Source organism: Neltuma alba, unplaced genomic scaffold, assembly GCF_004799145.2.
Source record: "Neltuma alba isolate B1F8T4 unplaced genomic scaffold, ASM479914v2 tig00013019_pilon, whole genome shotgun sequence".
NCBI lineage: Eukaryota > Viridiplantae > Streptophyta > Magnoliopsida > Fabales > Fabaceae > Neltuma > Neltuma alba.
This window is the reverse complement of record NW_021637366.1, coordinates 71,353-89,899: the sequence shown is the minus strand read 5'-3', so window position 1 is coordinate 89,899 and position 18,547 is coordinate 71,353. Positions and strand designations below refer to the sequence as shown.

Sequence of the window (18,547 nt, the reverse complement as noted above, 5' to 3'; positions counted from 1 at the left end):
AACAATAGCTCAAACTTGAGCAAGAAGTTGTATGGAATCTAGAGACTTACTTGAAAGACCCTTCTAAACAACCTTCCTAAATAAACAGATAAACCTATTTTTTTTATAGTAACTTTAAGAAATAACTTTTTATAACCAAACCATGCTAAATACAAACTCAAATTATATCACAATCATCTACACTAACTAATTATATAATATTTATCCGTGATAGAAAAAGCAGCACCCAATCATACATCCTATCACGGATAAAAGAATTTTTCTTAACTCATTTAAATACAAACTATATAAGAAAGGATCAATCTTATCTAATATAGTTTAAAAAAACATATAATATAGCTCATAAATCAAAATATTAAAAATTAAATCTTAATTCATATTTTATAATAAATTCATAAATAAATCACATGCGAATATGCGATCCTAAGCCTCTGGCCACCTATCAGCACACATACCACAATAGTACACTCAAAGGACATAAGAAATAATAATGCATGAATCAATTAAAACCAATTTATCCTAAAGTGGCAATATACAGGATACAACATAGCTCATAAACCGAGGAGACGCTACAAGTTGCTAATGTAGTTTTACTCCTCCTGAGCCTTCCCTGACGTCCCTCCTTTAAATCTTTCACCTGAAAAATGTTAAACAATAGGGATGAGACAACGTCTCAGTAACTAAATCCCTACCTATCACACACACTAGCATGGGCTAGCGAGGTGTCAGGTGGGATACACAGAGTTAATAATAGTCAATAGACACTTATCTAACGTTGAACTCACAATAACCATATAGGTCAAAATATCTGCCAATCTCAAGCAACTGATGATTTCAAAAGAGATAACATACTTTTCATTTATTCAAAAAGATATAAACATCAATGAAGATACCATGTCGTATGAAACCCATGAACCCAAATTTATCCTTATATCCTCCTTATTTCCAATGACTGGACCCATAGGCTAAGTTCTTTCCATTTGACTGGCTATTCTGACAAGCTCACCACTCGAGTGATATGGACTGGCCAAAGACCATAGAGCCTCGTGGACCATGGGTCCCTCCTCGAAGAACTATTGGGGTTGTCCCGCGTCCCTCGATAACTAGTGGGACAATAATAGTGGCCAACCATAGAGCTCCGTATGGAGGCCGATACCATGTGGTAAGTATATAAATCTCAATAACTCCAATCATCTCCTTCCCCCCCCACAACTAGATGCACAGGTTAAAATAACACATTTATATACATAATCAACCCGTTCCCAGAATAAGACCTCATAGTCATAATCATTAATTTCTAACAAAACAAACGATTTCAATCATTTTCAAAACAGTATCCGATCAGACAGTTCATACAAAACATAATTATGTATACGAAACTTGGTTATAAATTACTCACCAACCTCATACCAATCATGTAACAGATAGAAAACGTTTAGTTACCTGGTCTCCTAGCTAACAATCAAGTACAAACGAGGCCCTACTCGAAATGCCACAATAGGGTTTATATCTACATTGAAAATTAAAATATTATTTCTACAGTATTAGAGTAAACTACTCCACAAATTTCTAACCTTTAACGCTCCCTCTATACATTCATCTGTTACTTGAAATTCTAGCTCGAAAGGCTTTTTCTAAGTTTGGGGTAAGAACATATATATGATGATTTAAACTCCAGTCCAAAATTTTCATTACTTAAATATCCTTTAATTATTAGATTATATTATTAGAATCATCAAATTCCATAATGTAATATACAAACTATAAATTTATAACTTATATTCCATCTTCGAAGGACTTAAACAATAGACTTAGTATGAACCAGGTTATTCTCACTACAGAAGTTAAACCCCTAATCTAACCTTTGATTTAATTTCCTATCTATCATAATACTATCCTCCAAATTAATAGCCCAATCTAACGGTGAATGAACTTTAAAATGCTAATTTACTATTCAGGACTCTGTTTGCTAAATCTAAAAGATATAAGTTAAAAAACATGCCTAATACTTGTAACTTGGAGATCAAAATGATAATCCAACCATTGAAATTAACGATTTTTGGATGTCCTTAATGGGCTGACCAAATTTCAGTCTAATCCAACGGTTAATAAACTCAAAACTAGCACTTTTCTGCTGAACTACCTCAGATATGTGCGAAAATTATTTACTCACTTCAAGCTCCATTCACTATCTCCTATATATAGGCTCCTCAAACTCCTTCACTTTAAAGATTAGTCGATGTGGGACTTCTATACCATGTATAATTTTCTAGAATACTATCCACCACACACACAATCACGTACAAAACATTATTAAAATAATATATAATAATTTGCCTATATCTAACCTTTTTTTTTATTACCTTAATACTAAAATATATTTTTAAAATTTAATTAATACTAGATAAAATAGGATGTTACCTTCATTTCTATTAATCCACAACTGCCTACAAGTGATACCGAACCAGACACACCATTGAACTCCCATACAAGGTAGACTGATTTATATTCCACTTTATCAAAGTTTACCTCCAAGAATGAGATAAATTTAGCCCAAAGTTCAGTTGGAACTATTCTTCTCCAGCAATAGAAGCCTTGCAACAATCACGTAAAACATGCACAATGTCTTCTCGCATACTATCACAAAAGGATAGTTGTCATTTTATTGTATCCCTCTATTTGCCTGTGCATAATTAGTGAGTAGGCAACCTCTCGCATAAAGCCATAAGAAGGTTTTACAACATTATGGCACTGTTAGCTTCCATAACCTATGCTAGTCACTCTAGATTAGAATACTATTTTGATAGAAATCAAAAAATAAGCAGATTGAATGAAAAATCACCATTTCTAGTCCCCCTCCATCTCACAGAATCTAACTTGGCTCTACAAATAGAAGGAAATAATCATGCAATAGTGTTGATAACTTGACCATCTACTCACCAACATCGATAACGTAATCAGCAATCCTATCATCCAAAGAGGTTCTTGAAACATCAGCTATTATATAGTCTAATAATTTATCATGATGAGGTAGACAATAGTCCCACCAAAAGTGAACTTTAGATCCATTACCAGATTCCATTCCACCCCTTTCAAAGTTGAATCCCAAGCTCGCTGAATTCCCTTCTAAGTTTAAGACTCATTTTTCTTCCTTTATACTTTTGGGATCACGTCGTTACCACATTTATACTTCTCTCTTAGAAATTTAACCCACAAGGCATCTCTTCTGCTCATTAGGCCCCATCCTAGCTTCATCATATAAGTCTTATTCTACTTACAGGCACTACGTAAGCCCAAACCTCCTTCCTCCTTATGCCTACAAATATCATCCCAAGCAACAAGATGCACTTTCTTAGAAGAACCAGTATTTCCCTGTAGGAAGCTTTTATAGTGCTTATATATTGCATCAGAAAGCTGCAAAGGTAAAGGCATCATCTACGGTCCATATAATGAGGAATGGCAGCAACCACAGAAGAAACTAGAGTTTGTCTCGCTGCCATGGATAAGGTATTAACCTTCCAACTTATCAATCTGCGGTCCATCTTGTCAAGTACATATTGATAAGTTTGTTTAGAAACCTTTTGGTGATGTAAAGGTACCCCTAAATATTTGCCCAAATTACTAGTAGGAGTAAACCCTAGGAAGTGCTTATCTCTTGTCTTTTGTTATGATTTACATTGCTAGAAAAATAAATCCTTGATTTACCTTTATTAACTTTTTCACCTGAGGCCAAATAGAAATCATCTAAACACATTTTAATTAGGCTAGCCTATTCTATATTAGCTTTTGCAAATAAAATAAGATCATTTGCAAAGAACAAGTGAGAAACTTGTGTGCCATTCTTCTGCAACTGAAATGGTGGCTAGTTTCCCTCTAGCACTTCACTTTGTATCATATACGCTAATTTTTCCATCACCGGAACAAACAGATAAGGTGAAATAGGATCACCTTGGCGAATGCCACATAAAGGGGTGAAACATTCTCTTTTGGATCCATTCCACAAAACATGCATCTCCACATAAGAAAGATAATGATATATAATATCAATAAAACGCGTGGGTAACTTTAGTTCGTGGAGACAATTAATTACAAACTTCCACCAGATTCGATCATAAGCCTTCTCCAGATCAATTTTAAGGGCCATGAAACACTTTTTCCTCTTCATATTGCGCATCGAGTGAATAATTTCCTGAGCCAAGATTATATTATCAGAAATTTGCTTACTTAGAATGAAGTTGCATTAATTAGGAGCCACCAAATCTGGTAGAATACTCTTTAGTCTATTAGCCAAAATTTTTGTAATCACCTTATAAACCACATTACAAAGGCTAATGAGGCGAAAATCACGGAAGCTTTGGGGTCTCTCCGTCTTGGGGATTAGTTCTATATTCATGCCATTAATACATCTGCCTTCTGTTGGACCCTGAAAGATCAACTGTACCAAATCCACCACAAAGAGCCTACTATCTCCCATTGGCTTTGATAGAATAAAGGGTTTAGTCTATCCAGTCTTGGAGCGTTTAGGGAACCCATACTAAAAACGGCTTGCTTGATTTCTTGTAGTATAGCATCTCGGCCCAATATATCAATAGCCTCAAGGTCAACTTGGGGAAAAGTAGCACCAAATACAATAGAGTTTCCGGTATCACCCTCCTCCAAAAATAGTTTTTGAAAGAACATCGTACCTTTTCTCTTTAAAACTTCTTGATCATAGCACCACTCACCATTTTCATCCTGTAAAACTTCCACAAACTTCTTTTTTCTTCTGCAGTTTGTCATAGTATGGAAGTATCTCGTGTTCTTATCACCATGTGTGTACCAGTTACATTTTGATCTTTGATACCACATGATCTCTTCTTGCATTAAACACTATTCTAATTCCATCCATTTCTCTTGTTTCTTCCTCTCCCAGGCCTCGCTTGTACCTCCATCCATATTCATGCGTTCAAGTTCCTTCAAACGAAGCAAATTTCTGTTTATTAATATTCCCAAAGATATTTTTATTCCATGATATCGCTTCCTTGTGAAAGCATTCAACATTCACTTCCCAACATTTATTGTGATGCCAAGAATTTCTTACCATCTCCATAAATCTGTTATGAGTGACCCAAGGAGCAAAGAATCGAAAAGAATTGTTTTGTCAGAAAAGTTTCTCATTACTGTTCAACTTGAGGAGTAATAGGCGGTGATCAGACTTCAACTTGAGTAAATGTAGCACCAATGCTTGTGAAAATTTCTCAAACTAGTTAGAGTTAGCAAGGATACAGTCAATCCTACTATAAGAGCTGCCACGACATCACGTACAACGAGGGCCTTGAAAAGCAACTTCTACCATTCCACTATGGTGAACCCATCGAAGAAAATCTTTGTTGCGTCCTGTAACTGAACTTGCCGTTGAGATTCTCTCATTTGCTTGCAAAGTAGCATTAAAATCCCCACCTATGCACCATTTACTCACTCCCATCTCTTCAATCAGTCAGAGTTGTTGCTAGAGCAAAGACCGAATGGAAGGATTTGGGTGGTCATATACAATAGAAAGATCCTAAGTGTCTAAGGAGCCTTGATTGAAAGTTCCGTAAAGCACCTGAGAATGTTTGCAAGTAACAGTAAAATCAATATGTTCATCCCAAAATACCAAATGCCTCCACTGAATTCGACAGCTTCCACTACATCCATATACTTAAAACCCAAACATCTAGCAATTATCATTGCCTTCTCACTCTTCTGTCTTGGCTCTAAAATTGCTAGGAATTTAAAGCCGTACCGTTTTCTTAATTCAAGAACAAGCCCAATGAAGGCTCTACCACCAATACCACGAGAATTCCATATTAAAATGTTAGTATTCACAATAACTGGGTAAAATAGAAAATCCCAACCACAATAAAACATAGCTTAAAGGCCAGGTCTACTGGTCATAGTTTGAGCAAAAAGAATATTACTTTACTACTCAACAGACAAAGGATTTAACCGGATGAGAAATGAACCCTCCTTCTTCGAGCTCGGATCAAGTGGGTTATCATCAACTAACCCTTTAACCTTAGTGCCCATATGGTGTACAAAAGTTGATACATCAGTAGTGCTTGACTTTTGCATGCTTTCACCGTCAATTGCATTTTCTATTTCCATATCCACATTGTTGATAGAACTATTCTGATTAGGCTTAAGTAAATCAAACTGCTTCTCTAGCCTACTTGATTTTACTAGGCCCAATCTATCTTTAGCCCTCATTAGATTTCCCATATCACTTTGCCATTAGTCACTAGTCTTAGGCTGGTTATTCTTTGACCCTTCTGCCTTACTTTTCGTTGGCCCATTTAATGTATGTTCATTCTTCAGCCCATTGTGCCGCATTGGTTTTGGCCCACTTCTAGCACTGGGCTCAGGCCTCTTAGAGTAGTCCTTCAGATTGACATTAGTAATCTCACTCAATGACCTCTTATCCTCCTTCAAATTAGACGAAGAAACCAGAATCACATCCCCATCCATATTTAAAGCTTGAAACCGTGATCCTCGCCCTTCAACATTAATGGGCGCATGAAAATCTCTCTGAGAATCACTTACGGAATCCCTTGTGCCGGTCAACAGACCCTCTGTGGTCGCTGAACCACCATCCATTTATCATAACCCACTGTTGGTCCGTTCACAACAACCTTACTGCCTCCCGTATCTGACCTCTGCTCAATCTTAGACGAGCTTGCTATATGTTCCACCTCTCCATGTACCAGTAGAACTAGAAAAGGATCATGGACGTTAGTATTTGTACCTATTCTATTTTTATGAGGATAGTGATCACGATCATGGCTGTAGTTTCCACAGCTAAAGCAAATCAAGTGTATTCCTTCATCTTGAATCCTTTGTGCCTTACCATTAATTAGAATCATAGGTCACAAGGGAGAATTCAGATCTAGTTCTACACATATCCAGGCAAACCTCACTTTCTTTCGTTTAAGAGTAGCCATATCAACCTTCAACACTCTACCAATCTATGAGCCTAAACCATGAAGGATACCACGATCATAGTAATCAAGATCCAGTTGAGGAATACAGATCCAAGCTACGATTCTATTGATATGTTCTTCTTCAGGATCAAAATTTGACTTCCACGGTTGAACTGCTATGTAATGATCAAACAGTAGCCACAGACCACTCGTTAACACTATTTCATAGTCTGATTTATTAGAGAATTGCACCACAAAAAACCCCAAGCCCACATCAAGTGTCAATGTCTCCTTGTTTCGCTCATAATGTTGGAGTTTCGATTCAAAATAATCTGAGTTAATGAAGCCTTATATATCATTTACAAAGCCTTATCCTTATCAATCTCAGTCTCAGTATCCTTCCTACTCAGGTCTCCATCATTCCCCTCGCCGTCATTATTTATTTGCACATCATCCTTCATCCAATCTTCAACCCTTGGCACCAGTATTTGGTCACTCGTAAATGAAGCCTTATCAGATTTGACTTTCTTTCTACTCCTTTTTAGTGCGTCACGTTCCTTCGACGTCGATGCTAGCCTTAGGTTTTCTCTCACGCTCAAGTTAGGTCTCCTCATAGCTTTTTACAATTAAGTTATGTTAAATTCTCCAATCACACGTAGCTATATCTTTTTTTTGTTTCTCATGAATTTATAATAAAATGCTGATGTTTAAAAATAGGACATATGGTTATATGTAGGGGTTCTCATCACTTGTGTTTCGTCTCGTCTCAAAAATTTTCAGGACAAGACAAAAGGGAAAGAGGACAAAAATGTCTTGGATGAGACGGGACATAGGTGTTCCATCCCAATTCCGTCCCAATCTATTATCTTTTTTTAATTTTATAAATTTAGTTTACTTATCATTAGTATAATAATATTATAATTTTATGTTGTCTACAATTTATAAGTTTTTCTGTATGGATCATATGATGTTTTTTAGGAGATATTTTGAGTTTATATATTTTCTCTTTTTCAAAAAGAAACGTTTTTCTTCATCAATTTTTTATTACTATCAATTTTTAGCCAATTTTTATTTATTTTCTTTGTATAATTTTTACTATGAACTTTTATGCTTCAAATGTATTTAGTTTTGAAAAAAAACAAAAAAATTTAAAAAATAATGGGATATGTTGGACGTTATTGGGATGAGATGAGATATGGGATAAAATAGCCGTCTTATCCCGATTATCTGGACAAGACAAGGATAGAGTTGTCCTATTTCCGTCCGATTCCATGAACATTTCTACTCATATATGATTGGAAAACTTAATGAATATAAAAAACTTGATGTAAGTATTGTGAAATTTGAAACTATTGGTATATGTTTTTCTAATTAAAAAAATTTATTAACTAGGTCTTACATTAGACAAAGAAGTGTTACTAATAATTAGATGTTATACAACATTAAAATGGTTCAGAACCCTCTTCTTCCCTTCCCATCCTCTGCCATTCTCTATTTTTTTAACCACTGGATTAATATTTTAACAGTTCATATTTAAATTTTTTAAAACTATTATTAAAATATTAAATTACAAATTATATTAAAATTTAATTCTAATGGTTTGCAAATATACTAAATATTTTAATTTTTTTACAAATATTTTATAAAAAAAATTAAAATCTAAATCGTTGAACTATGTTAATCTGATAGTTCCAAAAAAAAAAGAGATAGAAAAAAAAAGAGGCTCCAAACTAATATTTAAAAAACCATACAAAGACAAAATTTCGCCTCCGCTTTGTGAAAGGAAGTAGTTTCATTGGTTTCCAAGTCACTTTTATCACTCCGCTCGCCATGTGTCTTTAAGCTTTCCATCATTTTCTTGCCTCCTTCCTCCGTCTATTTCTACCTGTCCTTCATTTGAGTAACCGAGTCGTTTTCCCCATTTTATTACGTAACATGAAATAGGACGATATTGGTCCCATGTAATAATGGTCAAAGTCGTCTCCATTTATTTTATATCTAACTTGAACAATATATAATCTTCTTATACTTTTCTCAGTCAAAGCTGTAACGAGCCACTCATCATCTTGCCCAAACCTCAAAGATCATCATCTCTTCTCAGAGAGCTTCTTCAAAGTCATGATGATGAGAGAAGCCATAACAATGGATCTTCTCTCTTTCCCAACACTAGCAGCAATTTCAGTCATACTTTTGTCCCTATTTCTATGGATCAGATCTCAGAAGAACTCACCAAATCACACAAGCAAAGGAAAGCTAGCACCAGAACCATCAGGAGCCTTACCCCTTTTAGGGCATCTTCATCTTCTCGGAGCTCAGGCCCCTCTCGCCCACACCTTAGCTTCTTTCGCCGACAAGTACGGTCCCATCTTCACCATCCGCCTCGGAGCCTTCCCTGCCCTCGTTGTTAGCAGCCAAGACGCCATGAAAGAATGCTTCACCACCAACGACAAAACCCTAGCCTCTCGCCCAAGATCCAGCCACGGCCTCTACCTCGGTTTCAACTACGCCGGCTTCGGGTTTGCACCGGACGGCCCGTACTGGCGCAAATTGAGGAAGCTCGTCATGCTCGAGCTACTGTCAGCTCGGAGAGTCGAATCGCTGAAGCATGTGTACGAATCTGAGATCGATGTTTTCATCGGCGATCTGTACTCGTACGGCGACGGAGATAATAATAACAAACGCAAGGTTGTGATTAGCGAGTGGTTGGAGCGATTGACGCTGAACATAATCACGAGGATGATTGCAGGGAAGAGTTATTTTGGGAATTCGCAGGATGTGGATGATGAAGAGGCTCGCAGGGTTGTGAAGCTGATAAAGGATTTTATGCATATTTCTGGGGAATTTGTTCCTTCGGATTTGATTCCGTTTCTGAGATGGTTTCCAGGTGAAGGAAAAGTTCTCAGATCTATGAAGAAGATGGCGAGTGATTTGGATTCTCTGGCATCAAGTTGGGTTGAAGAGCATCGTGTGAAGAAGACAGAGTCGAATGGTGAGAAGCAGGATTTCATTGACTTCATGCTTTCTGTGGTCGAAGAAGACGACTCTACCTTGGGCCATACACGTGACACTATCATCAAGGCAAATATCTTGGTATTTTTTTCCCCTTTTCCTGCAAAAACAATTATAAATGGTTTTAAAAATATTAATTAATTAGATCATGGTAAGTAATTTTATAATTCTTGAGAAAATTTTTAAATTCATTAATTCAAATGAGTCTGATATGATTTAATATATTAAGTAATTAATTTCTTACTTGCCAACTTAAGTAATTAATTTCTTGAAGAGTGGCGATGAGCATGTATTCTTGACGACAATATAATAAGTAGGGAGCAACAATTGAGGACAGAGGTCCAAAGAGGAACAGTGTAAGTCAAACATGAAGACAAGGGGAGTGATTTGCTTTTAGGTAGTTATAGTACTTTCTTATATAGGTTTGACTAGTCAATGAAAAATATATTTTTTACTCCTTCCGGAACGGAGGAGTATAATAGTACTACTTCTGATTTTTAATATAAAAGTTAATTAATTAATTTAAGTAAATTAAAAAAATTAATTATTTATAATAAATAGATATTATTTTCTTTAAAATATCCGTGCCAATCAAATGTTATTTGATAAAATATTTAACATAAGCAATTACTCTGAGGACTATTTTAAAAAATAGATAAATATAAGAGATAAAATAGATTAGAGTCTTATATTTAGGACCAAATTAAAAGTGAAACTAGCTCTTATATTAAGAATGAGAGGTAGTAATAATTTACACAAGTTTGTTGACAAAAAAATAATTTACACAATTTTAGTTTAAATTAATTCATCCGTTCATGAGAAGAGCCCTTGTTGAACCAACTGACTCGTTAAGAATATTATGTTATCCTATCCACTTCAATTGTTACTATTATGTTATGAATTTTATATCGAGAAGCTTCATAAATATAGTGTAATTTATAAGTTTAAGTGATTTTTCAACCCAATAATCTTTCTCAAAACGGGTTTTATCTTTGAGCTTATTCACGTCACATTAATTTTTTTTTTTGGCCAGCGCTCATAACATACTAGTATTAATTAATGCATATCCTACTTACAAAATCATGGTATGCCTTAATACATGTGTTTTTTTTAATGCATATATATGAGTGCATGTAGAGTCTGATCTTGGCTGGGGCAGACACAACCTCCATCAACCTGACATGGATGCTAGCCTTATTATTAAACAACAAGCACGTCCTAAAGCGTGCCCAAGAGGAGATTGATCATCACGTAGGCAAGCAAAGATGGGTCCAAACTTCAGATACCAAGAACCTAACTTACCTTGAAGCCATCTTCAAAGAAACCCTAAGATTATACCCACCAGGTCCTCTCTTAGTTCCCCATGAAGCAACACAAGATTGCTATATCTCTGGCTATTACGTCCCAAAAGGCACCAGAGTGTTGGCCAACGTGTGGAAACTCCATAGAGACCCAACCATTTGGTCACAGCCTGAAATGTTCATGCCTGAGAGGTTCATTACAGAGAATAATAATAATGATAATGGAGAAATTGATCATGAAGAAGGTCACTACCATTTTCAATACCTTCCTTTTGGGTCTGGCAGAAGGGCTTGTCCTGGTTCGAATCTTGCGGCGCAAGTAAGTGTCTTGACTCTTGCTCGTCTACTTCAAGGGTTTGAGTTGGAGGTAGAAGATGGTGAAAAAGTGGATATGAAAGAAGGAACTAGCTTTACTTTGCCTAAAGCTACTCCCTTACAAGTTGTTCTAACCCCACGACTTTCGCCTCATCTTTATCACTTATTGTATACTTCTTAACTATAGTAGTATTATGCCAATTTGCATTTAACGCTTCCAACATAAATTAAAGTTTCAAATAAATGGTGAGTTTTACATACGCTAATGTACGTTTTGTATCATTGTATGTACTATATATATATGCCTAGCTAGCTAGCAATGTTCAGTTCTCTTATTTCTTTCCTCCATTCTTTCTTTTTTATTTGGTTCGGTTCGGTTAAGGTTTGGGTAAAGCTTTGATAGACTCCAAACTTGTAATATACTCCTTCGGTCCTTAATGTTAGTTCATTTTGATTGCCAATGTAAGGTTTATTTTTTATATTTATTAGTTTTCCTTAAATTACTCATATTAATACTCATTTAACCATAACTAAGTAGGAGATGGAGGAAAGATATTAAGAAATATGATTATGATGTTTTTTTTAAAAAAATTTATATTTTTTATAATTAACTAACTTATTGATTTTATTAATTAATTAACTTATTAATTTTACGTTAAGGACCGGAGAAGTAATAGGCTTGCGCTGAACCGCATGATATATACACAAGCAAGCCATTTCCTTTTCCTTTACCACCATTATATTGGAATTCTAACGGTTCAAATTTAATAGTTTACCAAATTATTATTATAATTTTATATTAAAGTATATAAATAAATATAAAATATTTTAATAATATAATATACCTTTGTGATGAATTGTTCAGATTTTTTTTTTGCCGACATTTTCACGTCACATTTAAACAGTTTTTCATATTAAATTTTAGGTTTAATATAATCTTTGGTTTCTAAAGTTTATCATTATCTAGTTTTGATCCCTCAAGTCTCAAATAATAGATTTTGGTTCCTTAAAAAGGTAAAATGATCCAGACTTTTATTGAATTATAAGTACTGATGTTTTAAATGAAAAGAACTTGCGAGATTAAAACCTATTATTTGAAACATGAGGAATCAAAATCCAAAATAATGATAAATTTGAGGGACAAAAAATTATATTGACCCTAAATTTTAACTATTTTTTTGGTTGAAAATTTTTTTAACTAAATTTAACTATATATATTTTTATAAAATTACAATAATAATTTTTAAAACATTACATTTGAACTGTTAAAATTTTGATCTGTAATGGTTAAAAAAACACAGAACGGGAAGGAAAAGGAGGCACCCTTCCCCCTTTTAATAGTGCGGAATCAATGAATAGTATATTTAATATTGATGGATTCATCACCACCCCTACTCCTTCACATAAGAAGTCGTGGTGGGATGAATTTAGTTCTAGGTATGAGATACCACTTTGTTTTTTATTATAGGTCACTTGTACCTCAAAAGTTTGTTTCAAAATATAAGTCACTTGTAGTATAATTAATGATCTTTTTTCAATTTTATCCCTATTAATTTAATAAAAAATTAATTAATTTAACTCTAAGTAATGGCTCCTCGAAACACGTCCCTCTCCCTTTACCTCTCCATCTCTCTCTCAACTTTTCATTTCCTATGCAATCGTCGCCTCCCTCCCTCCCTCCCTCCCTCTCAACTTTTAATAAGGGTAAATGTGGAAAAAGTTGGTTAATTTAATATACTTCTTGGTTTGTGGGTTTGGGGTACAAGTGACTTATAATAAGGAACAGAGTGGTATTAATTTATTTTGTATAGGATTTCGAGCATACCTAGAGAGTCCGACAACTTTAGATAGCCACGTGGAGGTTCAATCGGATCTTCGATCTCACAGCAAATGCACTACTTTGAGGGAGAGAATAACAGAAGGAAGGGGATGGAGAATGGATACTCCCTTGGTGGTTTTTTCTGACTGTTTTCAAAAGGAAAAAACTACCCCATATACACATTCGTTTAACCATTCCCACTTATTCCCTTTACAGTTTTAATTAAAAAAGGTGAAAATCATGATCAGAGACCCATATGTTCTGCTATTGGCACAAGAACCCCAAAGTTAATGGGCTTGGGTCCAATCCACCAAGGGTGGACTGGCCCATTTTCCTATATCTCCTACTCATACTTGGCAGATTAGATGTCATGGGTCTAGTCTCTTTCTCTCCCCTTAATTTCATACTTAGTGCTTTGCCATGATCGTATGGGCATGACATCTTCGCTCAGGTGCCTATACTAGAAATCCTTTTATAGGACCAGCACAGGTCACCCTCTCCTTTGTGTAACTTGAATTTTAAAATTATGCCTGAGGTGTCCTAGATTTACTTGTATACACTTTTCATGGCAAATCTAATTCCTCTCGAGGCAATATTTGACTCAAATTGCTTTCCTCATATGTCTAGTGTCCACACTTACGGCAACAAAATGTCATAAGGGACATGTCATAGACACTAGCATAAGTGTGTATATTATAGTTAATCTTCTTTTCGCCCAAATATCACTTTGATATGAATTAGTTGCTTTCTTAGCATAATACTTTAGATCACATCTATCATGACCGTAGGAAACATGCTAAAGTAACAGTCACTGAAACATATCTTCATGATATTGTCAAAGTCAAAGGACATCAATGGGAGGATTGTTCCTTCCCCAGGACTCACACAGCAACGAAACAAGGATCTTTCACTTGCTTCCTTTTTGTAGTTCTTCTAGCCCATGTGGTATGAAACACATGCTACGGTGTTACTATTTTACTATAAGAGCTTATGTCATTTTGGACTTATCATTAACACCATACAGATTTAAGTCCAGACACACTCAATATTTAAACTCAAATTCTTCAACTTTGCTCATATCTACGACGTCGAAGTTGAAGAGTTTGTTATCTAGCTATAGGTATTATGGAAGTGGGATTCTAGGCTTTGATCCAACTTTATTTATATGGATCTCATCTTGACTTGCTACACTTTAGTCAAGGCGATATATAGTTTGTATTTCTTCCCTACCACATCAACACTATGTTGCTTTACTAGTGAACACAAATGTCTTATATTTGCTTACTCTACCTAAGCGTCAAAGGCGGTTACCCATGTGAGAGAGCCAACCCTTTAACCTGTACGACATACTAGACATTTTATACTTTCGAACAAAAACATAAAGTGATGACAGAAAAATATAATTTCATTAATTATAAAAAGCATATTATATAAGGTTTGCATATTACACTTTACGCATGCCAAGGGATTGGACATGTTCCTTAAAAACTTTCTTGCCTATTGGCTTTGTCAGGAGGTCTGCTACTATATATTTGGTTGAAATGTATTGTACAGTAAAAATCTTTAATTTATGCTATAAAATCTCTAACAAAATTATATTTGATGTCAATATGATTAGTCTTGCTGTGATACTTGGGATCTTTGGTATAGGTTATGGTTGCGGTATTGTCACAGTATACTAACACCGGATTGGTACTCTCATTTCCAAATCCAAGGTGTTCTATAAATCTTTTCAACCATAAAGCCTCTTATACTGCTGCGGTGCATGCCACAAACTCAGCTTCCATTGAATGTAAGGCAATGCACGTTTGCTTCTTGCTGCTCCAACATATGGCATCATTGTTTAGCAAGAAGGTATAACCTAAAGTTGACCTTCGTTTGTCTTTATCTCCACCTGCATCAGCATCGGAGTACCTAACGAGGCACAGATCGCTTCCTTCGTAGCACAGTGTATAACTAGAAGTGCCCTTTAAGTATCTCAAGATCTTCTTCACTGCTTTCCAATGCTTTTCTCTAGGGTTAGACTAGAATCTGCTTACTAGTCCTACTGCATAACAGATATTTGGTCTTGTACACATCATTGCATACATCAGACTGCCAACAGCACTGGCATATGGAACTCTTTCCATCTTCTTTTTGTCAGACTCGGTTTTGGGACACATGTCAAGACTCAAGACTGCTCCAGTAGCAATCAAAGTACTCATGGGATTGTAGTCTTTCACATTAAATCGCTCAAGAATCTTGTTGATGTAATTCTTTTGTGAAAGAGAGAGGATTCGTTTTGAACAATTTCTTTGGATCTTAACTCCAAGCATATACTCTGCTTCACCCATATCTTTCATCTCAAAATTCAATGAAAGTCATTCGTTAATAGCCACCACCAAATCTAGACTATTTCCGGCCAATAGTATATCATCTACATATAAGGATAATATGACAAAATTACCCTCAAACCACTTAATGTAGATGCAATGGTCTTCTTCTATCATTTGGAAGTCATATGAGGTTATTACTTTGTGAAACCTCAAATACCACTTTCTGGATGATTGTTTCAAACCATAAATAGACCTTTTAAGTTTACAAACTTTGTTCTCATATCCTTTTTTAGTGAAACCTAATGGTTGTTCCATATAGATTTTTTCATCACGATTACTATTCAGGAATGTGGTTTTTACATCCATCTGATGTAATTCCAGATCTAAACCATTTACTATTGCTAAAATAATTCTAATAGAGTTGAAACGCATAACAGGTGAGAAAGTATCTTCAAATCTATGCCTCTCTGTTGTGTGTATCCCTTTGCCACTAATCGAGCCTTATATTTGTCAATTGATCCATCCACCTTTCTTTTAATCTTGATAACTCACTTGTTCCCAATGACTTTATGCCCTTTTGGTAGATAAACTAACATCCAAACTTGATTCTTTTTCATTGAGCCCATTTCTTCTTCCATTTCTCCTTAGCACTACTTGACAAGGCTTCTTGTATACAATGGGGCTCATCATCCCCCTTTTGGAGTAACTAAGAAAAATTTGACTTCTATTTAAAGCGTCTTTTGGGAACACTGTTCCTATTACTCCTTCTGACGGGAGTTGCTTGTTTATCTTTCTTTCTTTGTTCAGGTCTCGGGGTTGACCTTTCTTGGCTCCCACTCAGATTGACACAACTAGATGATTCTGGTTTGTCAATTTGTTCTGCACTGTCTTATTCCTGTGTTTCATAAAGGGTGACAGTACGGTCAACATCTCCTTTATTAGGAAATTCAATCTTAATGAATGTGGTATCTCTTGATTCTATTTCAATCACCGTTCCATCTTTGTTCTCATCTATGAAAACATATCCTTTTGATTGTTCAGAGTACCTTATAAAGATACATTTTTTCCTCTAGGACCCAATTTCCCATGCTTATGGGAACTGTCATAGATATACACCGTTGACCCCTAGGGTTTTAGGATGCTTAGATCTGATTTGCGTTTCATCCATAACTCGTAGGGTGTGGAAGCAACTGATTTTGAGGGCACATGGTTAAATATGAAGGTTGCCGTTAATAAAGCATCACCCCAATATGAAATTGGCAGGTTTGCTTGGGCCATCATAGACCTAACTATGTCTAGAAGAGTTCTGTTTCTTCTTTTCAGCAACTCCATTTTGTTGTGGAGTGTCAAGGATGGTCAGTTATCTAATTACTCCTTTTTCTTCATAGAGCTGTTTGAATTGTTTAGATAAATATTCACGACCTTGATCAATGCTTAATGCTTTAATTTTATTGTCCATTTGATTCTCTACCTTGTTTATGTATCGTTTGAAGCACTCAAGAGCTTCAGATAGACATGAACATATTGTGAAAAGTCATCAATAAAGGCAATAACATACCAAGCTCTGTGTCTTGCCCTCATACTCATTAGACTGCATATGTCAGAATGGATTAATTGCAATGGATTTTCAGCTCTTGTTCCCTTACTGAAAGGCTTTCTTGTTGCCTTACCAGCTAGACAATTTTCACATAGTGACATTTCCATATTTGGAATAACACCTAACAACCCTTTTTTAGCTAATTTAATCATTCTATTTTGATTAATATGTCGGGTCTAGCATGCCAGGTGTTTATGTCAACATTACTCAAAGAAACAACAAAGGATTTATTAGAATTAAAATCACCAACAATATCCAAAATAAAGAACTTTTTGAATAAGAAAGCTGAACCATAAAGGACTGAGTTGCTCAAAATGTTTGCAACTTTACCATGAAAGTTTACATCAAACCCAAATTCTAAAAGACATAAAACAGAAACCAAGTTTTGTCAGATGTCGAGAGTGTAAAGCACATCATGGAGTATCAAGGTCTTTCCACCACGCAAAGTAAATTTGTAGGTGCCAAAAACTTTAGCCTCGATTCTCATATTGTTTCCAACATAAAGCCATTTGCTTTGATACAGCAATTGATGGTACTTGATGAAGGATCCTTGATCCTTGGTTATGTGGTCTGTAGAGCCTAAGTCTATAATCCAAGAAGAAGAAACAATTTCTGTTAGAAAAACAGTACTAGAAACATATGAAACATGTGAATTCACATAATTTACTAATACCTTTTTGCTTTCAGCCTGTTTTGAACAGTCATGTGTGAAATGGCCCATTTTCTGGCAAGCAAAGCACTTGACCGTCTTTAGGTCCAGCTTCTTTTTGCTGCCTTTCTTTCCTTTCTTCTTGAATTGTTTCTTTCCCTTTTTGGATTGAGGACTACCCTTCTTTCCTTTCTTTTGGAACTTCTTGCCTTTCTTGGAATCAGGCTTTGATTGGGAAGTGCCAGCATCCTCAGTATAATAAGCTTGTCTAGAGGTCTTGTAAGCCTCTAAATGTTCATTTTCTAGCTCCAAGTGCTTAGCTATATTATTAAAAGTAACGATGTTTTCATTATGGGTCAAATTAACCTTCATTGCTCTCAACTAATAGGGAGCGATTTGATAATAGCCTGCACCTACTGCTTATTAGACAGAACGTGTCTAGCTTCCTTCAGTTCCTTGATCATGTTGGCTATTTCTCTCAAATGTTGCTTCTTCAGATTGCTTGGCTTAAGTTTCTAGGTTTCGAACTTAATTGTTAACCTTTTAAGTTTAGTGGTAAAAGTACCACCAAACTTATCCTTCAATGTTATCCACATAACCTGTG

At 35.4% G+C, this 18,547-nt stretch overlaps 1 protein-coding gene across 1 annotated transcript; it reads left to right on the top strand.

Moving 5' to 3' along the window:
• The first annotated feature begins 8,752 nt into the window (after positions 1-8,752).
• Positions 8,753-11,770, top strand: LOC114733599 (xanthotoxin 5-hydroxylase CYP82C4-like). The gene is made up of 2 exons (XM_028921073.1): positions 8,753-10,028; positions 11,085-11,770. The coding sequence occupies exons 1-2, from the start codon at positions 9,057-9,059 to the stop codon at positions 11,742-11,744; spliced, it is 1,632 nt and encodes a 543-aa protein (XP_028776906.1). The 5' UTR covers positions 8,753-9,056; the 3' UTR covers positions 11,745-11,770.
• The last annotated feature ends 6,777 nt before the right edge of the window (positions 11,771-18,547 follow it).